This window comes from Macrobrachium rosenbergii, chromosome 51, assembly GCF_040412425.1.
Source record: "Macrobrachium rosenbergii isolate ZJJX-2024 chromosome 51, ASM4041242v1, whole genome shotgun sequence".
In the NCBI taxonomy this organism is placed as follows: Eukaryota; Metazoa; Arthropoda; class Malacostraca; order Decapoda; family Palaemonidae; genus Macrobrachium; species Macrobrachium rosenbergii.
In genome coordinates this window covers 65,983,321-66,003,285 of record NC_089791.1, presented here as the reverse complement: position 1 = coordinate 66,003,285, position 19,965 = coordinate 65,983,321, and the positions used below count along the sequence as shown (strand labels likewise).

The following is a 19,965-nucleotide window of genomic DNA, read 5'->3' as shown; positions in this document are numbered from 1 at the left end:
AGTCAATTGTTTTGGTGCATGTGGAGTTACAAAAGCCGGGTATCGAAAGCTCAAAAAGACTCCCTTCCTCGCCTTTATTTTTATTTCATTTATTCTATTTTTTTGTCTTCTTTTGATTTTAAAAACTGAGGCAAGAACTTCACCAGTAGTAATCGGTATCGTTTGAACCATAATGAAAGTTTGCAGTAGTTCTCCAGGTGGTCTCATGGTGAGAGTGGCGGGAATCTCTTGAATGGGTTGGTGCGAAGATAAATGTGGGAAAAACTGACGTTATGTTGTCCAGCAGTCAGGAAGGGGATACAACAGATGGAAGAGGCATAGATCTAAAACAGACGAATTAAGCACCCAACATACACTTTAAGACAGAGGAGGGTGTCCAGCAGTCAGAATAACAACAGTTTGGGGAACACTGAGGTATGAGGCAGTGTGTGATAAAAGAATGCCAGATAATGCCAAAAGAGAGTCAAGATTGAGAGGGGTTTGGCCATGTTGTGGTAAGGATGAGTGAGGAGGACTTAGATAGAATCTGTTAGGGGTGGAAGGTCGAGAGGCAGGCAAAAGATTAGATGGATTGATGGAGTGAGTAAAGATTTGGAGAAGGGTTTAATAGAGGACATTGGCTTTGATAAAAGTCGGTAAAGAAGGCACACACACAGACAAACACCTATATAAACATTAAGCCACAAATGTCTTTTAATAACCAATTCGCTCGACCTCGGACCTAGACAGTCCAGTGAACGTCATTGGCACTCGCTGCTCGGCAGTTCGACCTTGCCAGGTGACGAGCCACTTATCAGTTATAATTTCCTAGGTAAAGCGAGTTGGATATTAAACAACATTTGTAGCTTAATGCCTGTATATATAAAATATCATGGTGATATGGTAAAAATTCACACAAACACACACGCACGTATATAATATATATATATATATATACATATATATATATATATATATATATATATATATATATATATATATATATATATATATATGTATGTAGTGTTATGTTATACACATAATGATGCGAACACCATAATAACAGTAATAGTAAATAATTTTTTGTTATTAATATCTACTTATCTCATCTGATAGTTAGTTACCAGAACACTTGATTTTTTCCACTTGGAAATCCAGTAACTATTTAAAATAAAATCCAACTGAGCAGCAACAGTTATTGATTGACTCCCTTATAAAAGGACCTTTCTTCTTACAAAGGTTTTGAACTCGTTCAGAGAATTTCTCTTTAAAGCTGCCCTTCACCATACGTACATACGTAAATGTAAGCTTGTATGAACTTTATATGTGTAACTGAAACATTATTTGATCACATGCAAGTGGGGTATAGATTGTGTGTTTTGTATATATTCAAGTACATTTGCTATTTTGCGTATACAAGTCAGTAATGGAAGTGTTTGCTATGAGGATTGTTGTTGTCGATACGATTTTATTTACGTTGGTATGCTGTCAACTGGCATGACGAGTGTACACCTGCTCAACAAAGATCAAAGCAAAAACTGCCAATGCCGTGTTATTGTTTACTGGATTTTTATTTCTATGTTTATCCTTCTGTTCTGTATTTGTTCTTTATTCTCGCATTTTATTTGTCTCTCAGAACTTGTTATTATTTTACAGTGGCTGTCGTTTTGACTGATTGGGCTCGCAGTCAATCGTTTTTTCCTTCACCCATCTTTTGTCTGAAATTTGGTCGCTACAGTTACCCTTTTTCTTTGACCCTTTCCACACATGACATGATTCGGTGGCAAAAGCCTAGGTTCACTGAGCAATGCCGTCGTCCTTTTTTTCTTATTTTTATGGCTAAGCAATCGAAGTTAAACAGTACTTATTAACCGCTGCTTATTTGGGAGAGGCCACTACAGTTTTTCCATCCGTTTTTCGTCGATCTGTTTGTTAGTCAGTCAGTGTGTCTTATCATACTTACTTTGTGCAACAGTGTTAATTTCTTTTTTCTGTCTTTTGACAAGGTAAAAAGATTTCTGGATGGATTTTCGTGAAAAGTGTTGGGGAGATAGACCTTAACTGCAGGAACAGTACATTACATTCTGAAAAGGATCTAGAGGGAGAGCAAAATGTTACTTCCACTGCGAGGAACATTGCGATGTCTTGTCTTTGTCGCTTTTGGCGTGTAATTTCTCCAACAAGTCTTTATGAAAAATATTCCAAACGTGTCAATAAGTCTTTGAAGTTGTTCATTCCCATGTGAAGCTGAACAACCAGCAGTATCCGTTGTTTTGTCAGGCATCTTGTTAATTAGCCTAAGCCAGCCGTTTGCTGAAACGGCCTTCTTCTTTTAGAGTAGCCTGTGAAGTTTTTTGTTTGATATATATATATACAGTATATATACACAAACACACAAATATATATATATATATATATATATATATATATATATATATATATATATATATATATATATATATATATATATATATATATATATATATAGTGTAATAAGATAATTTGAAGAAATTGTTACTCTGCATTATACAGCTGTAGTAAATATTTAAGTGATCTAGCACGTTTACTTTATTATTAAGTCCCCTGTCTTAGCCTTCCAAGCAAATGAATTTATCACTGTCGCTTTCCTTTCCGCTTTGTCAATTCACGTGCCATGATTTAGAATGCGAACGCCCCTACGAGGCTTGAGCATAAAGTCGAAGTGCCTCCCGAATTACGGTCCAGTTTGGATCGCTGTCACAGATCCCGTATGAAATGAGTTTGTGGTGAATGGCCGGACGTGAATCGAATGACATCCCCGCATATGCAATAACGCTAAGCTCAGTCTCTATAGGTTTGGTCCAAGCGCTTCCCTCTGTGTTTGCCAAGCTGAGAGAGGAAAAACGAGAGAGAGAGAGAATCTTGTAATATACACACCCTTTTTGTCCGTATCACGTGCCAGTTTCCTCTTATTATGACTACTACTTTTTCACAAATGTGAATGTAAAAAACCGTATTGGGATCTGCACTGCGAATGGACACACGCCAGTAGAATTTGAATAAATTGATATGGAAAAAAGGATACCAAGAAGAGTTTTCAGGTGCCATCCATTCTTCTGAAAATGACATGTTCTCTCAATACCGAAATTTGACTTTTTTCTGGAATTCTCCCTCTCTTGCGCGTCTCCTTGTGACGTCTTCCAATGAAGCATTGGTCGAGGGTATGTTTTGCGAGGATGCGGAAACGTCTGGGCGTCTTTAATGTCTGCTTATTTATCTATCGTTGGTCGCTACTTCGAGTTTTACTTTTCCTTAGGAAAAATACCTCCCGTTGATGATGGATTTTTTTTTTTTAAAAAATTCTCTGTTGATTTTCTTGGTATTAAAAAGTTTTAATTAATTTACTCTTTTCGCGAGGCTTCTTGGCGCATTTCTTCGTAGACAGAGTTAAGATTTAAAGGCTAAACAGTCGTTCGCCTTGTCTTCTTAAAAATGTAAATGATTTCATCTGAAGTCATGGAAACTAACCGTGATCATATTAGGCTAACAAATGACGTCAGGGTTTGATGCCTGGCTTGTTCCCTGAATCCGCTCGTATTCTCTTTTTTTTTTATACCTACATTTCAAAGGCAACGAACCCGCTGATGGGTTCCTTTTATCTGGGGTCTGTTAATTCATGAGTTTGTGACTAAATAGTGTATGCTGTGCTCTAAGTTTGCTTATATTCAGATTGTGTTTTTATTTTCCGTAGATTTTTTGTCTTCGATGACAGTGGACTGTGAAGATGTCGCCTGAATGCGTGTGCATTTTTGAGTGCGCGGAAGGTCATCCACTGAACGCACACGATTACAGTGAATAATGGTGTCACCTAGTGTAGTTCGAAGTGGGATATTTCGTAAACATTTAGGAATGTCCTTGAAACAAGGACCATCGTTTTAGCTGCCGTTATCCTTGACTTATCAATATCATAATGTAAATTATAGATTTTGATTCAGTAATTAGTATAAGGAATCTTGGTCCAAATGCAGTTGAACGGGTTACTCAAAAAAAGGTATATAATGCAAATACTAAAGTAACAATTTTCTGTAGCCCATGAGGCGAACAACAAAGTTTCAGTGATGGTCAGAATCCAGATCAAGACTTGAATTGACTTTCGCGAAACCTTTAAGGAATGTTGTTCAAGAGAATCGCAGAAGAATTCCCACATCATGGCAGGCGTTTGTATCCGTCTTATCCATCTGAAAGAAGCGTTTCTGTCTTGTAGGAGTCAGTGTTCTGCCGAGTGCCCTCTGCTTCTAGCTGATCTTGCTGCACAACTGAACAGTTTAACGTTACGATATTAAACTTTGTTTTCCCTTTCTTAGATATTTTTAATTGTCAGGTTTTGTTGAGCGCTTGAAATGGGTCTTGATTTCTTTGAATAATTTAGAATGGTAGAAAATCATTACTGAAATATTCACGTCTTCAGAATGGCTGTCGTGTATAAAAGTTTGACGGTTGATTTGGACATAAAGTAATCGGTAATTTAGATGTAAAAGTATGATTGAGGTAGTAATCGTTCATACTAGTGTGACCATGATGCGTAACACTGGTATATGAACTTCGAAGCCTGATGTCCGAGGGATGAGCTTGAGATATTTTGCCATTTAAGATTGTGTTCAGATTGCGTCATTTTACTTCAGCTTTCTACACGAAGAAATAGACATCAGTAATTGTCACTTCTTATACTCAGAAATGTGAGGTAACAGGCGAGACTCCTCACTGATCGCAATTGGCAGAAAAAGGCACGTTCGAATGTTCTTTTTCTCTGTCCAAATTTGTCTGTTGTATCCATTGATTACTGTATGGTTTCGTTTATAGTTTCGTGTGTGCTACTCATTATTGACCAGGTATAAATCTGGCAGAAGAACGAAGTTAATTCTGACCTTTTCATGCAAAGACGTACTTACCTGTTGTTTCAATTCTATTGTTTGTGGCATTACAAGCACAAGAGCAGGGAGCGGAGTTGGAAGCATTAATCCGTATGAACCTGATCATTTCAGTCTCTCTCTCTCTCTCTCTCTCTCTCTCTCTCTCTCTCTCTCTCTCTCTCTCGCGTTATTTGCACGCACGCGCGTTCTTTTTTGCTATTGAAATATCTTGGTTCTACTTTCAACACAAGACGAGACGAGGCTATACGAATGGCTTTATTTCTTAAGTGTAGCACTCGCCATTTTTGTGAAAAGCTGTGAAAATTTGGAAAAGTTTCTTATATAAGAGAGAGAGAGAGAGAGAGAGAGAGAGAGAGAGAGAGAGAGAGAAAGGGGTAGGTAGACAAGGGGATTAAAATCCCCTTGAGATGGTGATCAATAGTTAATGCACTGCCTTATGGCCTGGCGGTAGGGTGGTCATTATTTAAGGATAGGGGTGTGGGTTAATTGTGTGGGGAAGATCATGTATTAAATTTTGTAAAGAAGGGAGCGAGTCAAAGACCCAGAAAGCGGAGCCGGGAAGGAAGGAGATGGAGACCATTGTTTCACTCTAAATGACTTTATTTGTTTGTGAGGGAGGTGGGAAGTGGAGAATTGCCTCAGGGGAAAAAAGGAAAGGAAGTGGAGAGAGAAGCTGGAAGGAGTAAACGACGGCGAGTGGCCTGATGAAAGCGGGCTTCCCGAATCGATGGGCAATTTTAACCCCATTGCATGATTTATCGTTCGGTTTACAGCGGGTGGTTTGGTTTTAGGTTTACGGGAGGCTCTATACGGAAGGTAAGATGAATCATTCTCTTCCCGTGTGAGAGAGAATAGAAAGGGGCCACCGATGGTCTAACCAAACTGACCAGTATCGTCGAGTTTGTAGACTAAATGAGAGTTACAATGAATTCTGAAATGTCGAGAGTTTGAAAAATGGTCGATGGGGCGCTTTCGTTCAGTCGAAGATGTACTCAGAGATCAGTGTCTGATCCGTTTATGTCCTTTTGTGATTTAAATCATGACTGATGTTCAGTAGGAATGGGTGTGTACTTCTTTTCTTTTTCCATCCCATTGCTGAAGCCAACATGCCGTAAAGATTAAGGAAAGAAAGTAATTCTTGTCTCTAAGTTGTTCCACCACGGATTCGCTGTAGTTATTATGTATAACGAACGTCGCATTGCTTGGTTGAGAGAGAGAGAGAGAGAGAGAGAGAGAGAGAAGGGACCGGGCCTTTAGTGATAAACCATTCTGAGAGATCTGAGAGAGAGAGAGAGAGAGAGAGAGAAAAGGGACCGGGCCTTTAGTGATAAACCATTCGAGAGAGAGAGAGAGAGAGAGAGAGAGAGAGAGAGAGAGAGAGAGAGAGAGAGAGAGAGAAAAGGGACCGGGCCTTTAGTGATAAACCATTCCTTAAACAAGAAAATTAAACCCCATAATTGCGTCTTTAGGGGGTTTGAGGCATTTTGCAATGCATTCATCTTGCAAAGAAATGCTTATTGGGAAGGCGAGATAAAGGCTTTATTGTTTTTTAGAGATCTGGGAATAGGAAGGTACAGTAGGGAAGAGTCTTTTTGCTTGTTAGAGAGAGCCGTTTTATATTCATTATAGAGAATTTTTTCCTTCATTAAAAATAGCTGTTTTTTTCCTATAAAAGGTGTTTTTGCGGGGAGAGCGTTTATGGTGCTTGAATACAATGTAATCCTTCAGAGTATATGAAGACAAACAAAAAATAGACAGGGAGAGTATTATACTTATTAGGTGGAAAGTATTATACTTATTAGGTGAATACAGAGAAAATGCATATAATCAGAGACCATTGGCGGCATCACAAAGAAAGTGAAGCTAAATATATGGAAATGACCAGAGAATTGCCGAACGCATTATGAAGTGGAAGAAAGCCCGAGTTTAATTCAGTGGTGATGCGTACTGAATACTTGATGATTGATTGATTGATTTAAGGTTGTCTGGCGTTATGATGTCAATGGTCATTGACGCGGATGTCAGTTATCGAGATCAATAAAAAAAACTGCTTTGTTGACCTTTGTGAACCGATAGTTTAGACGTTGTATTAGCTAAATATATTATGAGACGAGACTGAGAAGGTGTGATATACGTTATGAATAATATTTAGAACAGGTTAGCCAGCAAAACTGAAAAGAAAAACGTAAATCCGGTACCGTTAAAAAAATGAGTTTTTTTTTGTAATGTAAACGTATGTGGGTAGTATGTTTACAGGCTCTTTTTATGTCATGGCACATTTTCGGCTGATGTGCACATCATGTGCATCAGAAATTCTAGAGGCGCTCGTTTTCTCATGGCACAAGGAAACGTTAGTAAACGGTATACACTTTTAGCAGATAACAACAAATGGGAACGGCGTCGTTAGTGGAATGTAAAAGTGAATTGTTTGGCAGCGAAGTTTTTTTTACCGAAATATGTGGTTTTGAGGTAAAAATACAGAAAGGTTTCTTGGGAAAAAAAATGAAAATGGTGCAACCATAGTTTGTGCTACAGGTATACCAATATAAAAAGAGATTGCTATATACATTTCAACCAAGACATGGGTCGACGTATGGGAAATACATGGGCAATGCGTACAATTGAAAAGAAAATGGGGGAGAGGCAGAAATGGAAAGCGGATATCTAGGCGGACTACGAGTAGTAATAGAGTGGCGAGCTCTGAAGAAGCAGAAGAAGCAAGTTGGTCATACACTGATGGCGGCGACGCGTTAGAGGGAATGAGAAGCCCTGTGGGGGGATGGGCAGCTAATGAGACGTCCCCGGGGGTGGGAAACAGCTACAGGAGGGAAATCAAGGGGAGGGCAGAAAATTAGACTGAGGGCTCGTATAAAGCAGTTATTCCAGGATGCAGAGATCCAAAGGGAGTGGGGTGGTGATGATAAAAGGGTAGTAGCATCATGACCAAGGACTTTTTGTTTCGCTTTTAAAATTGTTGAAAACTATACCACGAACAGAATTATCATTTATTCACGAAGCATTGATTTATTATTATTTAATTTTTGAGAAGCCCAATTCCAATCATCCATTCCATCAAAACTGTGAATACGTATGTATAGCTAGTTGGGTTAAAAATTTATTTTTTTGCATTTCGAAAGAAATTGGTTGACAAGGTCAAGTAACATGGGTTATATATATGTACATCTGTTGGTAGGGTTAGATTAGTAGTCTATGCAAGTACAGTGGACCTGTTTGCTTTCGTTTGTCTGGTCCTCTGGGGATGGAGGCGTGGAGGGGACGAGGGGGTGGGGGGAGAGGACGAACGTAGAGGCTGTGGCTTGGAGGCCAATGTTGGAAGGTGATTTTTTTCGGATGACGCTTATGGGAAAAGAACGTTCAGGATACTTACATTTGTTAAGATAGCAAGGAAATGTTTTGTCAGAATTTAATGTGGGTGTAATTAACAATTGTTAGATATACTCGTATATATATATATATATATATATATATATATATATATATATATATATATATATATATATATATATATATATGTATATGTATTGTGTTCACAAATATTAAGGCCCAAATATCGTTTAATGTCAAATTCACTAAAATTTGGCAATTGCCTTAGGCTTTGTTGAGGCAAGCGTATCCAAAAAGTGTGAAGCAATCGAGAAGTAATAACATTTACTTATGTATCTGGCAAAAAGTAATCTGTCGATTCTAAATATATAAAACAATAGATAGGTCCGAATCCCGGATAGAATTTGAACCGTGACCTGGTTTAGAAACAACCATAGACACTATAAACTCGAACTGTGACCTGGTATAGAAACAAACATAGACACTGTACACTGTAGCACAGAAACTGTATTGTTGCTTTTAAACCAGGCCATGGTTCGAATCCTGGCCGGCGCAGTTTTAATTCCTTATGGTTTTAAGTACAGTGAATTCGATATTAAACAATTTTAGTTTTGGCTTAATATTTTTGAATATAAAATAAACTGACGCATGCGCAAGTAGCAAAAAATTCGTATGTATATATATATATATATATATATATATATATATATATATATATATATATATATATATGTGTGTGTGTGTGTGTGTGTATGTATATATAGATAGATATATAGATGTAAATATAAACATAAATATAAATAAATATATATAAATATAAATATATTTATATATATATATATATATATATATATATATATATATATATATATATATATATATATATATATATATATATATATATATATATCAAGACAGAGTTTTAGTATTATATACAGTAGATATGTATGTATATATATTTATATAAGTATATAATATATTTATATATATATATATATATATATATATATATATATATATATATATGCATGTATTAAATATGTATATATATATACACACATGTAATATATACATATACATATACATATATGTATGTATGTGTATATGTATATGTATATGTATATATATTTCTTCTTCTTCTTCTTCTTTTAACGTGCTTTTTTCCCATTTTTGTATGGGGTAAGCACGATGCCTTCTTTTGAAGGACTTTTTGATTTGGCTTTGGGGTAGACCTGTGGTCTCGATCGGCTGCCCTGCCTGACATCGCTTAGACCCCGATAGCGTATGTTTCATGTATCATACCCGACCCAACGCCCTTTCTTCCCAGCAGCGAGAAGTTATTGCGCGGGTATGGCGAGAGTTCGAGGCGTGTGATATAAATATATTTCTGGTGATAGAAATTAATTTCTCGCTATAATGTGGTTCGGATTCCACAATAAGCTGTAGGTCCCGTTGATAGATAACCAATTGGTTCTTAGCCTCGTAAAATAAATCTAATCCTTCGGGCCAGCCCTAGGAGAGCTGTTAATCAGCTCAGTGGTCTGGTTAAACTAAGATATACTTTTTTTATATAAATATGTATATGTATATGTATGTGTATATTTCTATGTATATGTGTGTGTGTAAATCAAGACCACTGATATGATAATGAATTTATTGATGCTTGTTATGCAACTTTAATGCGGTATCCCGTGGTTGACAATTTTTGCTTTGTGCTGTTAAATATAAACTAATTGATCAGTCAGTTTGTAATTATCTGTCGCGCGCTTTATTGGTACATATCTTTATTACTAATAAACTTTTCTCTCAGTTTTTCTTAACACTAACTCTACTGTACAAGGTCAGAGTCTGAGGTGAATCAGATGTCTGTTTAGAGATAAGACTCCAGTTACAATCTGCGTAATAAATGCTACGTCATGCTTTTCTAATTGTTAAACACACACCCGCCCTCTCTCTCTCTCTCTCTCTCTCTCTCTCTCTTTACGTACTTTAAACATCATCTTGTCTGGCGCACTGTAGAATATGGTTTGCCCTTAAAACATTGCCTCGTTACACTGCCAGATTCTTTTTCCTCTTTTTGTGGCCAAACTAGCAAAACCAGCGAGAAACGTCGAAAGACTACGAGCACTTGTTACCCAGGGAAAAAAAAATGCTTTTAGAAAATTCTATGCAGTGTACTTTCTCATTTCATCTTGATCATTAGTAGCTGTAAATGCTGACTTATTGTCTGCCATATCCTGTGGTGTAATGCAGTTCACTTTCCTGGTGTCATAAAAAAGTTAAGGTACTTCCTGGAAAGGATAAGATTATCTTTGGTGCTTAAAAGCATAGCATTTGTGAACCTAATAGAAACTTGCGAGAACTTTAACGTCGCAAAGGACAATGTTTTGGTAAGTATATCTGTATTACGAGCTTTAAAGGATTTTTGGTACATGCTCTGGTTATTAGCAAACACCTAATCATCATGTCTATTTTGCTACACTAGGAAGAGTTCCTCTTGTCCACCTGATAGAGCTTTAAATATTTTTTCCAAACCCTGACTCACATTCACAGTGTCCTGTATTATGAATGTCTGGTGTTGAAGAAGTAAAATTTGGAGGGAATAAAAGAAACATGACTATATTACTGTATACGGCTCAGGTAATGTATTTTTTTATGTTACTTTAGTAATTAATTGCTATGCCTAAAGTGTTGGTTGGCTTTCTTAGGCAACAAGTGTGCACTGAAGAGTTCACATATTTTTCATTTCTTAAATTATTTTTTAATATCAAAGCGCTCTGAAGATACTGTAAATTATCGTCTTTGCTCTTCTGCTAGATTTGTTAACAAGGTTTGGGGTCAGGTAAATATTAGTTTTATTAATGATTTTTGAGATAATTTTTAACATTTGTTAAATTCACCTTTGCTGCCGATTCAATGGAATACTTAATAACTATGGTGTGATAAACATTTTAAGGGATCCAGACAAATAATTTTTGGTTGTTGTTACAAAATTGAAATAGAATTGTCAGTGTTTTGTCTTTTTCATGCTTGGTTATCATCAGACATGTAATGATAATTAATTTCTTTTTTGCTGTCGCTACCGTGTCGGACTATGAAGAACAAAGGTTATGTGTTTTTTGTGTGCATTTTCTACATGAAGTCGTGCAGTGTCGAGAAAGTATGTGTTATTAAAAGTCGAGATGTTTGTTGAAATCTAAAACCTGATATTAGCAAGTAAAGAAAATTCTCTTGGCAGCTAAGCTATTTCCTCCTGGACTTGGCAGTTTGTTGTTCCAGGTTCAAACCTTGCTTATGTCTTGATAGATTTCACTGGCAGCGCGACCTTGCCAAGTCTCCGTGCTAGGGATGAGGGTTTTAGGGCACCACAGGTCTACCAGCATAGTTATCAGCAGTCCCTCCTGGTTCTCCCTGGTCCTACGTTGGGTGATGATCATGTGTGTGTGTGTCTGTGCGTATATGTGTGGGTGTGTGTGTGCATGTATGTGTGTGGGTGTGTGTGCATGTATGTGTGTGGGTATGTGTGCATGTATGTGTGTGTGTCCTGTCTCTTGCCTCTGTTGCTCATGAGGGATCTTTAATCTTTGAGATGAACAAAGTAAAAAAATAAAGCAGACATATAATTTTCACGTGAGATTCATATATTCCTTGATATGCAGTAATAAGCCTTGCACTATTTAATTGAACATGATTTTGTCAGTTATTCAACTGTCTGTGTGATAGTTACTGTCTTATGCTCGAGGACATTTTTTGAAGTATTACGGTACCTGTTCTAAGATTTTTAGATGTCTCGTAACCTAATGCTGAACATTTTCCTGTTTGCCAAAGCCGAACTCTGAACCTTATCTTGTTTAAACAATCCTAACTCAGAACATTATCTCGATTGCCCAAACTCTGAGCCTTATTGTGTTTACCCATCCGAACTCCGATTGATATCTTGTTTGCCCAAACCTAACTAGGCATGTCTTGTTTAACCAAGCCTAATTGAATATTATCTTTTTTTCTAAAATGTAACTCTTGAATTATTTCATGTGCCCAAACAGGACCCTGAGCATTATCTCTTGTTTTCAAACATTATTTCGTTTGCCCACACCTAACATTTTCTTGTTTGCTCAGATTTGATTACAAACATTGTTAAATTTGCCCAAAATCTAATTCTGAAGATTAAATAGTTTTCCTAAAATTAACTTTTTTTCCCGAACATTATGCTGTTCACGCAGACTTAACTCAAACTTAACTATAAACATTATTTTGCTAGGCAGAACTCAACTCACAACATTAAATCATTTTGCCACACCGAACTCCGAACGTTATCTTGATTTCCCAAACTAGAATTCGGACATTTATTTTGTTTGCCCACACTTAACTCCAAACAATTACCAACATTAATGATCTTGTCTGCCCAAACTTACTTCTGAACATTATTTCGTTCAACTCCTCCTAACTCCAAAATTTATCTTGTTTGCCCAAACCTAATATCGACCTTTATCTTGTTTGTCCAAATCTAATTTTGGCCCTTATCTCGTTTGCCCAAACTTAATGTCGGCCTTTTTGGTGTTTGCCCAAACCTAATATCGGCCTTTTGTTGTTTGCCCAAACCTAGTATCGACCTTTATCTTGTTTACTCAAACCTAATGTCGACCTGTATCTTGTTTGCTCAAACCTAATATCGACCTTTATCTTGTTTGCTCAAACCTAATGTCAGTCTTTATATTTTTTGCTCAAACCTAATGTTGGCCTTTATCTAGTTTGCTCAAACCTAATATTGACCTTTATCTTGTTTGCTCAAACCTAATGTCGACCTTTATATTGTTTGCTCAAGCCTAATATCGACCTTTATCTTGTTTGCTCAAACCTAATGTCGGCCTTTATTTTCTTTGCTCAAACCTAATATCGACCTATATCTTATTTTCTCAAACCTAATATTGACCTTTATCTTGTTTACTCAAACCTAATGTCGGCCTTTATCTTGTTTGCTCAAACCTAATATTGACCTTTGTCTTGTTTGTCCAAATCTAATTTCGGCCTTTATCTCGTTTGCCCAAACTTAATGTCGACCTTTTTGTTGCTTGCCCAAACCTAATATCAGCCTTTTTGTTGTTTGCCGAAACCTAGTATCGACCTTTATCTTGTTTGCTCAAACCTAATGTCAACCTGTATCTTGTTTGCTCAAACCTAATATCGACCTTTATCTTGTTTGCTTAAACCTAATGTCAGCCTTTATCTTTTTTGCTCAAACCTAATGTTGGCCTTTATCTTTTTTGCTCAAACCTAATGTCAACCTTTATCTTGTATGCTCCAACCTAATATCGACCTTTATCTTGTTTGCTCAAACCTAATGTTGGCCTTTATCTTGTTTGCTCAAACCTAATATTGACCTTTATCTTGTTTGCTCAAACCTAGTATCGACCTTTATCTTGTTTGCTCAAACCTAATATTGACCTTTATCTTGTTTATTCAGACCAAGTATCGACCTTTATCTTGTTTGCCCAAACCTAGTATCAACCCTTATCTTGTTTGCTCAAACTTAATATCGGCCTTTTTGTTGTTTGCCCAAACCTAATATCGACTTTTATCTTGTTTGCTCAAACCTAATGTCAGCCTTTATGTTGTTTGTTCAAAGCCTAATATCGACCTTAATCTTGTTTGCTCAAACCTAGTATGGACCTTTATCTTGTTTGCTCAAACCTAATATCGACCTTTATGTTATTTGCACAAACAATATGAACCTTTATCTTGTTTGCTTAAACCTAGTATCGACCTTTATCTTGTTTGCTCAAACCTAGTATCCACATTTATCTTGTTTACCTAAACCTAATATCGGCCTTTTTGTTGTTTGCCCAAACCTAATATCGACTTTTGCCTTGTTTGCTCAAACCTAATAGTGACCTTTATGTTGTTTGCTTAAACCTAATAGCGACCGACCTTTATGTTGTTTGCTCAAACCTAATATTGACCTTTATCTTGGTTGCTCAAACATAATATGGACCTTTATCTTGTTTGCTCAAACCTAATATCGACCTTTATCTTGTTTGCTCAAACCGAGTATCCACATTTATCTTGTTTACCCAAACCTAATATCGGCCTTTTTGTTGTTTGCCCAAACCTAATATCAACTTTTACCTTGTTTGCTCAAACCTAATATCAACCTTTATCTTGTTTACCCAAATCTAAAATTGACTTTTATTTTGTTTGTTCACACTTAATGTCGGCCTTTGTCTTGTTTGCTCATACCTAATATTGACCTTTATCTTGTTTACCCAAACCTCATATCAACCTTTATCTTGTTTGCTCATACCTAATATCGATCTTTTTCTTGTTTGCTAAGACCTAATGTCAACCTTTATCTTATTTGCTCCAAGCCTAATGTCGACATTTATCTTGTTTGCTGAAACCTATTATTGACCTTTGATCTTGTTTGCTCAAACCTATTGTTGGCCTTTATCTTGTTTGTTCAAACCTGATATCGACTCTTTTGTTTGCTCAAACCTAATGTTGGCCTTTATCTTGTTCGCTCAAACGTAATGTCGATCTTTATCTTATTTGCTCAAATCTAATGTCAACCTTTATTTTGTTTGCTCAAACCTAATATCAACCTTTATCGTGTTTGCCCAAACCTAATGTCCTCCTTTCTGTTGTATGCCCAAACCTAATATTGTCCTTTATGTTGTTTGCCCAAACCTAATGTCTGCCTTTTTGTTGTATGCCTAAACCTAATATCGACCTTTATGTTGTTTGCCCAAACTTAATGTCGGTCCTTCTGTTATATGCCCAAACCTGATATCGACCTTTATTTTATTTACCGCAACCTAATGACGGTCTTTATGTTTTTTGCTCAGACCTAACTTAAATGACTTCATTAATTATCGTGTTTTATGTCAGCGTCCTTAGTTTTCCTGTGTGTAGGGTATGCACAGCAGTTCCTTAAATTAAGTGGCCACCTCTTTATCTTTTTTTTTTTTTTTTTGTATCCCTAGCTACGATTGGCCGTCCTGTAATCGAAATTCTAAATTCCCCTATCTTTACTTCGTCACTTGGCTCTTGATGGTAATATCATTTTTGCTCGCTCATTTTTAGAAAAACCGGAGACCGACATGTAAACTGAATAGTCAGCTGGGAATTTCTTTAATATGCAGTCGCTTGGAAGATAATAATTGCTGGTGTAATTAAGAGAGAGAGAGAGAGAGAGAGAGAGAGAGAGAGAGAGAGAGAGAGAGAGAGAGAGAGAGAGAGAGAGAGAGAGAGAGAGAGAGAGAGAGAGAGAGAGAGAGAGAGAGAGTTATTCATAGAAATGCTCTTGAAATGTTCAGTATTTATAATTATAGTTGGAGGTCATAATTAGAGTCGTTCTCTTCCTTTTATGCCGTTAATGATTATTTTGCATCACAAAGGATTCCTCGCGATAGTTTATTAAAATGTTAACCACTGGGAAATTGGAAAGGCACAGGGCTTGATTTTCCGCGGCGTATTTTTATACTTCTAAAACACGAAAAATACTTTTTCGAAAATCATAGGTTGGGATTCAAATTGTTTCGATTTTGACACGTCCTTTTTTCTCATATATTAGGGAATATTTTTAAAAATAATAAAATTTACTGGGCCGTTTTTCGTGTGCATGAAACGGTATAAGTTTTGGAGTTTCTAAAGTTTTCAGTTTTAAACTAGTCCTTTTGAATATTGGCTCGAAGTTTGTGCATATCTAAAGGCAAAACACCCAAGGAAGGTTTTGCTTGGAAAATTCCCATTTATTGTTCTCCGGTAGACTTTGTTTTCTGAAAATATTGTCGTTTCTTTGCAACTGCTGTTACTTACCGCAGACCAGTAAAAGGATGGGTGTCGAAGTTCATAAAGATTAGTTATTATTTCTTATGCTTTGCATTACCACATTATAGCTTCTTGCTTAGATGGTTTATTAGAGGGTTTTATTGGACTCATCTTTGATTTTTTCTGTGTATTTCCACATAAACTTAAACTCTGTTTTGAGCATTTAGGTTGTATAGCTGAGGAAGACATGGTTTCGTAATTTAACCACAAATACATACATACATACAGGTCTTTCAATTGAAAGACGAGACCGCTGCCAACCAAGGCATGCAGGTCCCAACTTCTTTTATGACATCTGTCCCTTGGTTGGCAGCGGTCTCGTCTTTCAATTGGAAAACCTGGGTTCGATCCTGATGTGAGTCAGAAATTTATTTCTGTTCCACACGTGATTTTGTGTTGATTATTTTTATCATATTCACTCAGAAAGGATAATTCGAATCAAATGCTGTCAATTAAGTCACGGCTGAGTCGGGAAGTTGGGGAAAACACGCTGGCAAGCAAGAAGTTAGCCTTCCCAGATAAAGTCTTAGGCACAGTGGTACTCAGGTTCCAGCTGCTTTTATGACTAGTGCGGCTTGGTTGGCAGAGGTCTCGTCTTTCAATTGAAAGACCTGGGTTCGATCCCGATGTGAGTCAGAAATTTATTTCTGTTCTTCATGTGATTGTGTTGATTATTTCTAATATATATATATATATATATATATATATATATATATATATATATATATATATATATATATATGTATATTTATATATATATATATATATATATATATATATATATATATATATATATCCACATATGTATATATATAATGTATATTATATGTATATTATATAGGTCGAATATTTGTAGGGGCTTTGATTGTTGTAAACAAGCACCCTTTTGTAGCTTGCAGGCAGTCTGAAAAATAACAAGAACTTGCCGATACATAGTTCAGAGAAAAATGGGGTTAAAGGATACCCTAACTAAAGGTGGCCCTGGTGAAACGATCCCTGATGAGTAGGTCCCTAAGCTTAACTTAAAAAAGCTACTGAGACAATTGGTTTTTGGGACATAACAAACAACAAACAGCCATCCTTCCTCGCTTTCCATTGAGGAAGCTTTTCCTTGATGCTGGCTTGTCTTTGTCAAAAGAGAGAGGTCGAACACCATAATATTTGTAAAAGCTCCCCCTTTAAAAAAGCCTTCACTCCCTTTCAGGAGTGAAGGTCTGTACTAAGCAAGCTGTTTGCCTCGATTACTGTTTTCCCCTGAACAGATTTGTTCCTTGCAATCCAACTAGCTAAGGATCTACCTGACTCTAGAAGGGGATATGAGCTTTTAATCACTTACTTCTACAGATTCCTACACTATCTAAAGATGCTTACAGTTATTACGTGCTACCTCTGACGATCGTGTCATTCAGACCTAGCTAAATGGTACATTCAGTGGTATCTCCTATGACATAACCTATTAGAACACGGCCATAACACCACCATAAAGGACAGTGAACTAGCTAAGTTACAATGTTACAAGTATACAATGTCTTACACTACAATTTGTAATCACTGTTCCATACATGAGGTTTGCCTCATGATAAATGCTTGTGTCAACTGAGGTATTATGGCATGCGTGTCATGAGCGCAGTGGCTCCCTTCACAATAGTTAGGATGTCTGGTTTCGCAATTACAATATACTTACGGGGTTACTGCGGCTCGTTGTAAGTTGTAAGTTGTAAGTGACAAGGTTATTGCTACTATGTACTCAATCTGGTCTAGGCTGTTAGTATAATAGAGATCACTCTGGCTACCTCCCCTGGGCAGGAGCCAGGATCATTCTGAGATGGAAAGGCACTGTGCTGAGGGGACACGAGTGCCAGGATGAACTCATTGCTCTGGCAACTACTTGGCTCTCTTTCACCCCTTCTTCTTCTTCTTTGGTTTCCTACAAGGCCTATCTATGTCAGTCCTAGGAGGCAAAGAGGGCAGTGACTCTGGGGAAAGGCCAGAAGGGCTAGCAGGTGCGAGGTCAGGGGTAACCTCAGAGGCTGCAGGAGGGCTCCCGACTCTGCCTGCTGCGACAACTGGAGCAAGAGTGATCTCGACCCCTGTGTCCGGGGAGGCCAGTTCCTGGTCTCCCATAGAAGGTGTAGCAGATTGATCCAACAGGGGTTCATCCTCTGGGGACGGATTTGGTAACGAAGAAGTGTCGGATGTTGGAGGCTCACAGGTTGCTATGATTAGTGCCATGAGCGATCCTGGATCTCCCGGAGGAGGATCTGCCCTACGATCTGGATCTGGCACAGGGTCCTTGTTGAGTGGTGGCTCAACGTCCGAGACGGATGGAGCGTGGCACTGCTCAGTGATTGCAAGTGGCATTGGCGGCGATGGAGGGTCAGGCATGCCTGACAAGGGGTCCAGAGGTGCAATAACTCGCGGATGGCTTGAATTGGGCTGAGACAGAGATTCTTGCCCCAGCTGGAGGTCAGAGCCTCCTTGAGAGTCTTGGTCGGGAGCGTCTGCTAGGCGTTTCTTATTTGGGCAGCCCTCCCAATTAGTGGAGTGGCCTGTCCTCTTGCTCTGACCTACAGCAGTACTGCTTCTCCTGAATGTCCCTTTGGGGAGAGGGAGGACCTCGTTGCTGGCCGTTCTTTCGTGGAGAGAGGACTAGGCTGAGAACTGTTTTGTGTGTGTCCTTCCGCTGACCACTTCGGTGGGCAGAAGGTGGTTTTTCTTCTTGGGGTGGCACGCCAGTCAAAGGGTGCTCCGACAGTCTGGGCCTCCTTGAAGGAGGTAGTGTGGCTGTGAAGTGGAGTTGCGGAAAGGCTTCCCCAGAGTAAGTCCCTACCCAACAGGAAATTCACTCCGGGCTGAATTCCACCCACCACGCAAAGGCTGTGGGGTAGCGTGCCCCAAGGTGTTGTGACCTTGAACTTGACTGTGGGAACTGTTGTGGTGTGGCCCTCTATCCATTTCATCTCCCACTGGGTTTGCTTGTCAACCATGGCACTGGCTGTCACTTGGGCCCTGGAAATCAGGCTCACGTCTGCCATAGTGTCTACCATGACCAGAATGGCCACAGGCAGGGTAGAGCCCGTAAGGAGTGCCACCGAGGTGAACTGGGTCTCCAGTCTCTTGGGGTGAAGTATCTTCTGTGGCCCGGCCGCGGAGAATGAAGTACTAATTAGGTTGACGAACTTGGTGGCTGGGACATGATTTGGACAGGCTGGATGTCAAGCACTATAGTGGCCGGCAGCACCATAGGATTGGCACGGGCCCTTTGTAGGGGCTAGGTGACCTGTGGTGACTGTTGGTGGAGAGGGTTGAGTGGACTTAGAGGGAGAGGAGTTCTGGTTGTTAGTAGGAGGCTGCTTACTAGTGCCTAGCTTATAGCAGCACTCAGTTTCAGCGTGCCCTAACTTCTTACAGTGGGTACACGTAGGCTTGTTAGGCAGTCTATTCTTCGGGAGAGTCAAGCCTGAGAGGTACCCTGGTGGCACTATGCGCCGTTGAGATGTGCTGTGGGACTGGTTGTAGGTTTCCCATGAATTGGCCATACGGCAGGCTTCCATAAGGGTGGTGGGCTGCTTATCATTGAGATACACAGCAAGGGGCCTAGGCATGCATTGGTAAAGATCCTCCAGCATGGTCTGATTGAAAAGGTCCTCGAATGTAGTGCACGACGAGTAGTCGAACCACCAGGGACCAGACTGGGTCTTGTGACAGGCCCATTCAGTCCAGGACCAGCTGACTTCCTTGGCAAGACCTCAGAACCGCTGTCTCCATTTCTCCTGGGTTATTTTGTAGGTCTTCGTTATGACCCTATGCACTTCAACCATGTCGCCTCTCTGACTCTTCTCCAGTGAGTGAAGAGCTGCCTTCCATGTGCTAGGCAAGCACTAAGGCCCTCTCTGTCTCGATGGTG

At 38.6% G+C, this 19,965-nt stretch overlaps 1 protein-coding gene across 1 annotated transcript; it reads right to left on the bottom strand.

Annotated features, from left to right (window-relative positions):
* Nucleotides 1-17,957: 17,957 nt before the first annotated feature.
* Nucleotides 17,958-19,093, bottom strand: LOC136833079 (uncharacterized). The gene is made up of 2 exons (XM_067094723.1): nucleotides 18,889-19,093; nucleotides 17,958-18,655 (listed from the first exon to the last, which is right to left on the bottom strand). The coding sequence occupies exons 1-2, from the start codon at nucleotides 19,091-19,093 to the stop codon at nucleotides 17,958-17,960; spliced, it is 903 nt and encodes a 300-aa protein (XP_066950824.1).
* Nucleotides 19,094-19,965: the final 872 nt, after the last annotated feature.

What these genes read in the sequence shown, in the direction of transcription:
- LOC136833079 (XM_067094723.1), bottom strand. Translation starts at nt 19,093, where the DNA reads ATGGCAGACGTGAGCCTGATTTCCAGGGCCCAAGTGACAGCCAGTGCC. An exon ending in CGGAGTGAATTTCCTGTTGG is followed by an intron (nt 18,656 to 18,888) that starts GTAGGGACTTAC and finishes CTCTCCCCAAAG; the next exon opens with GGACATTCAGGAGAAGCAGT.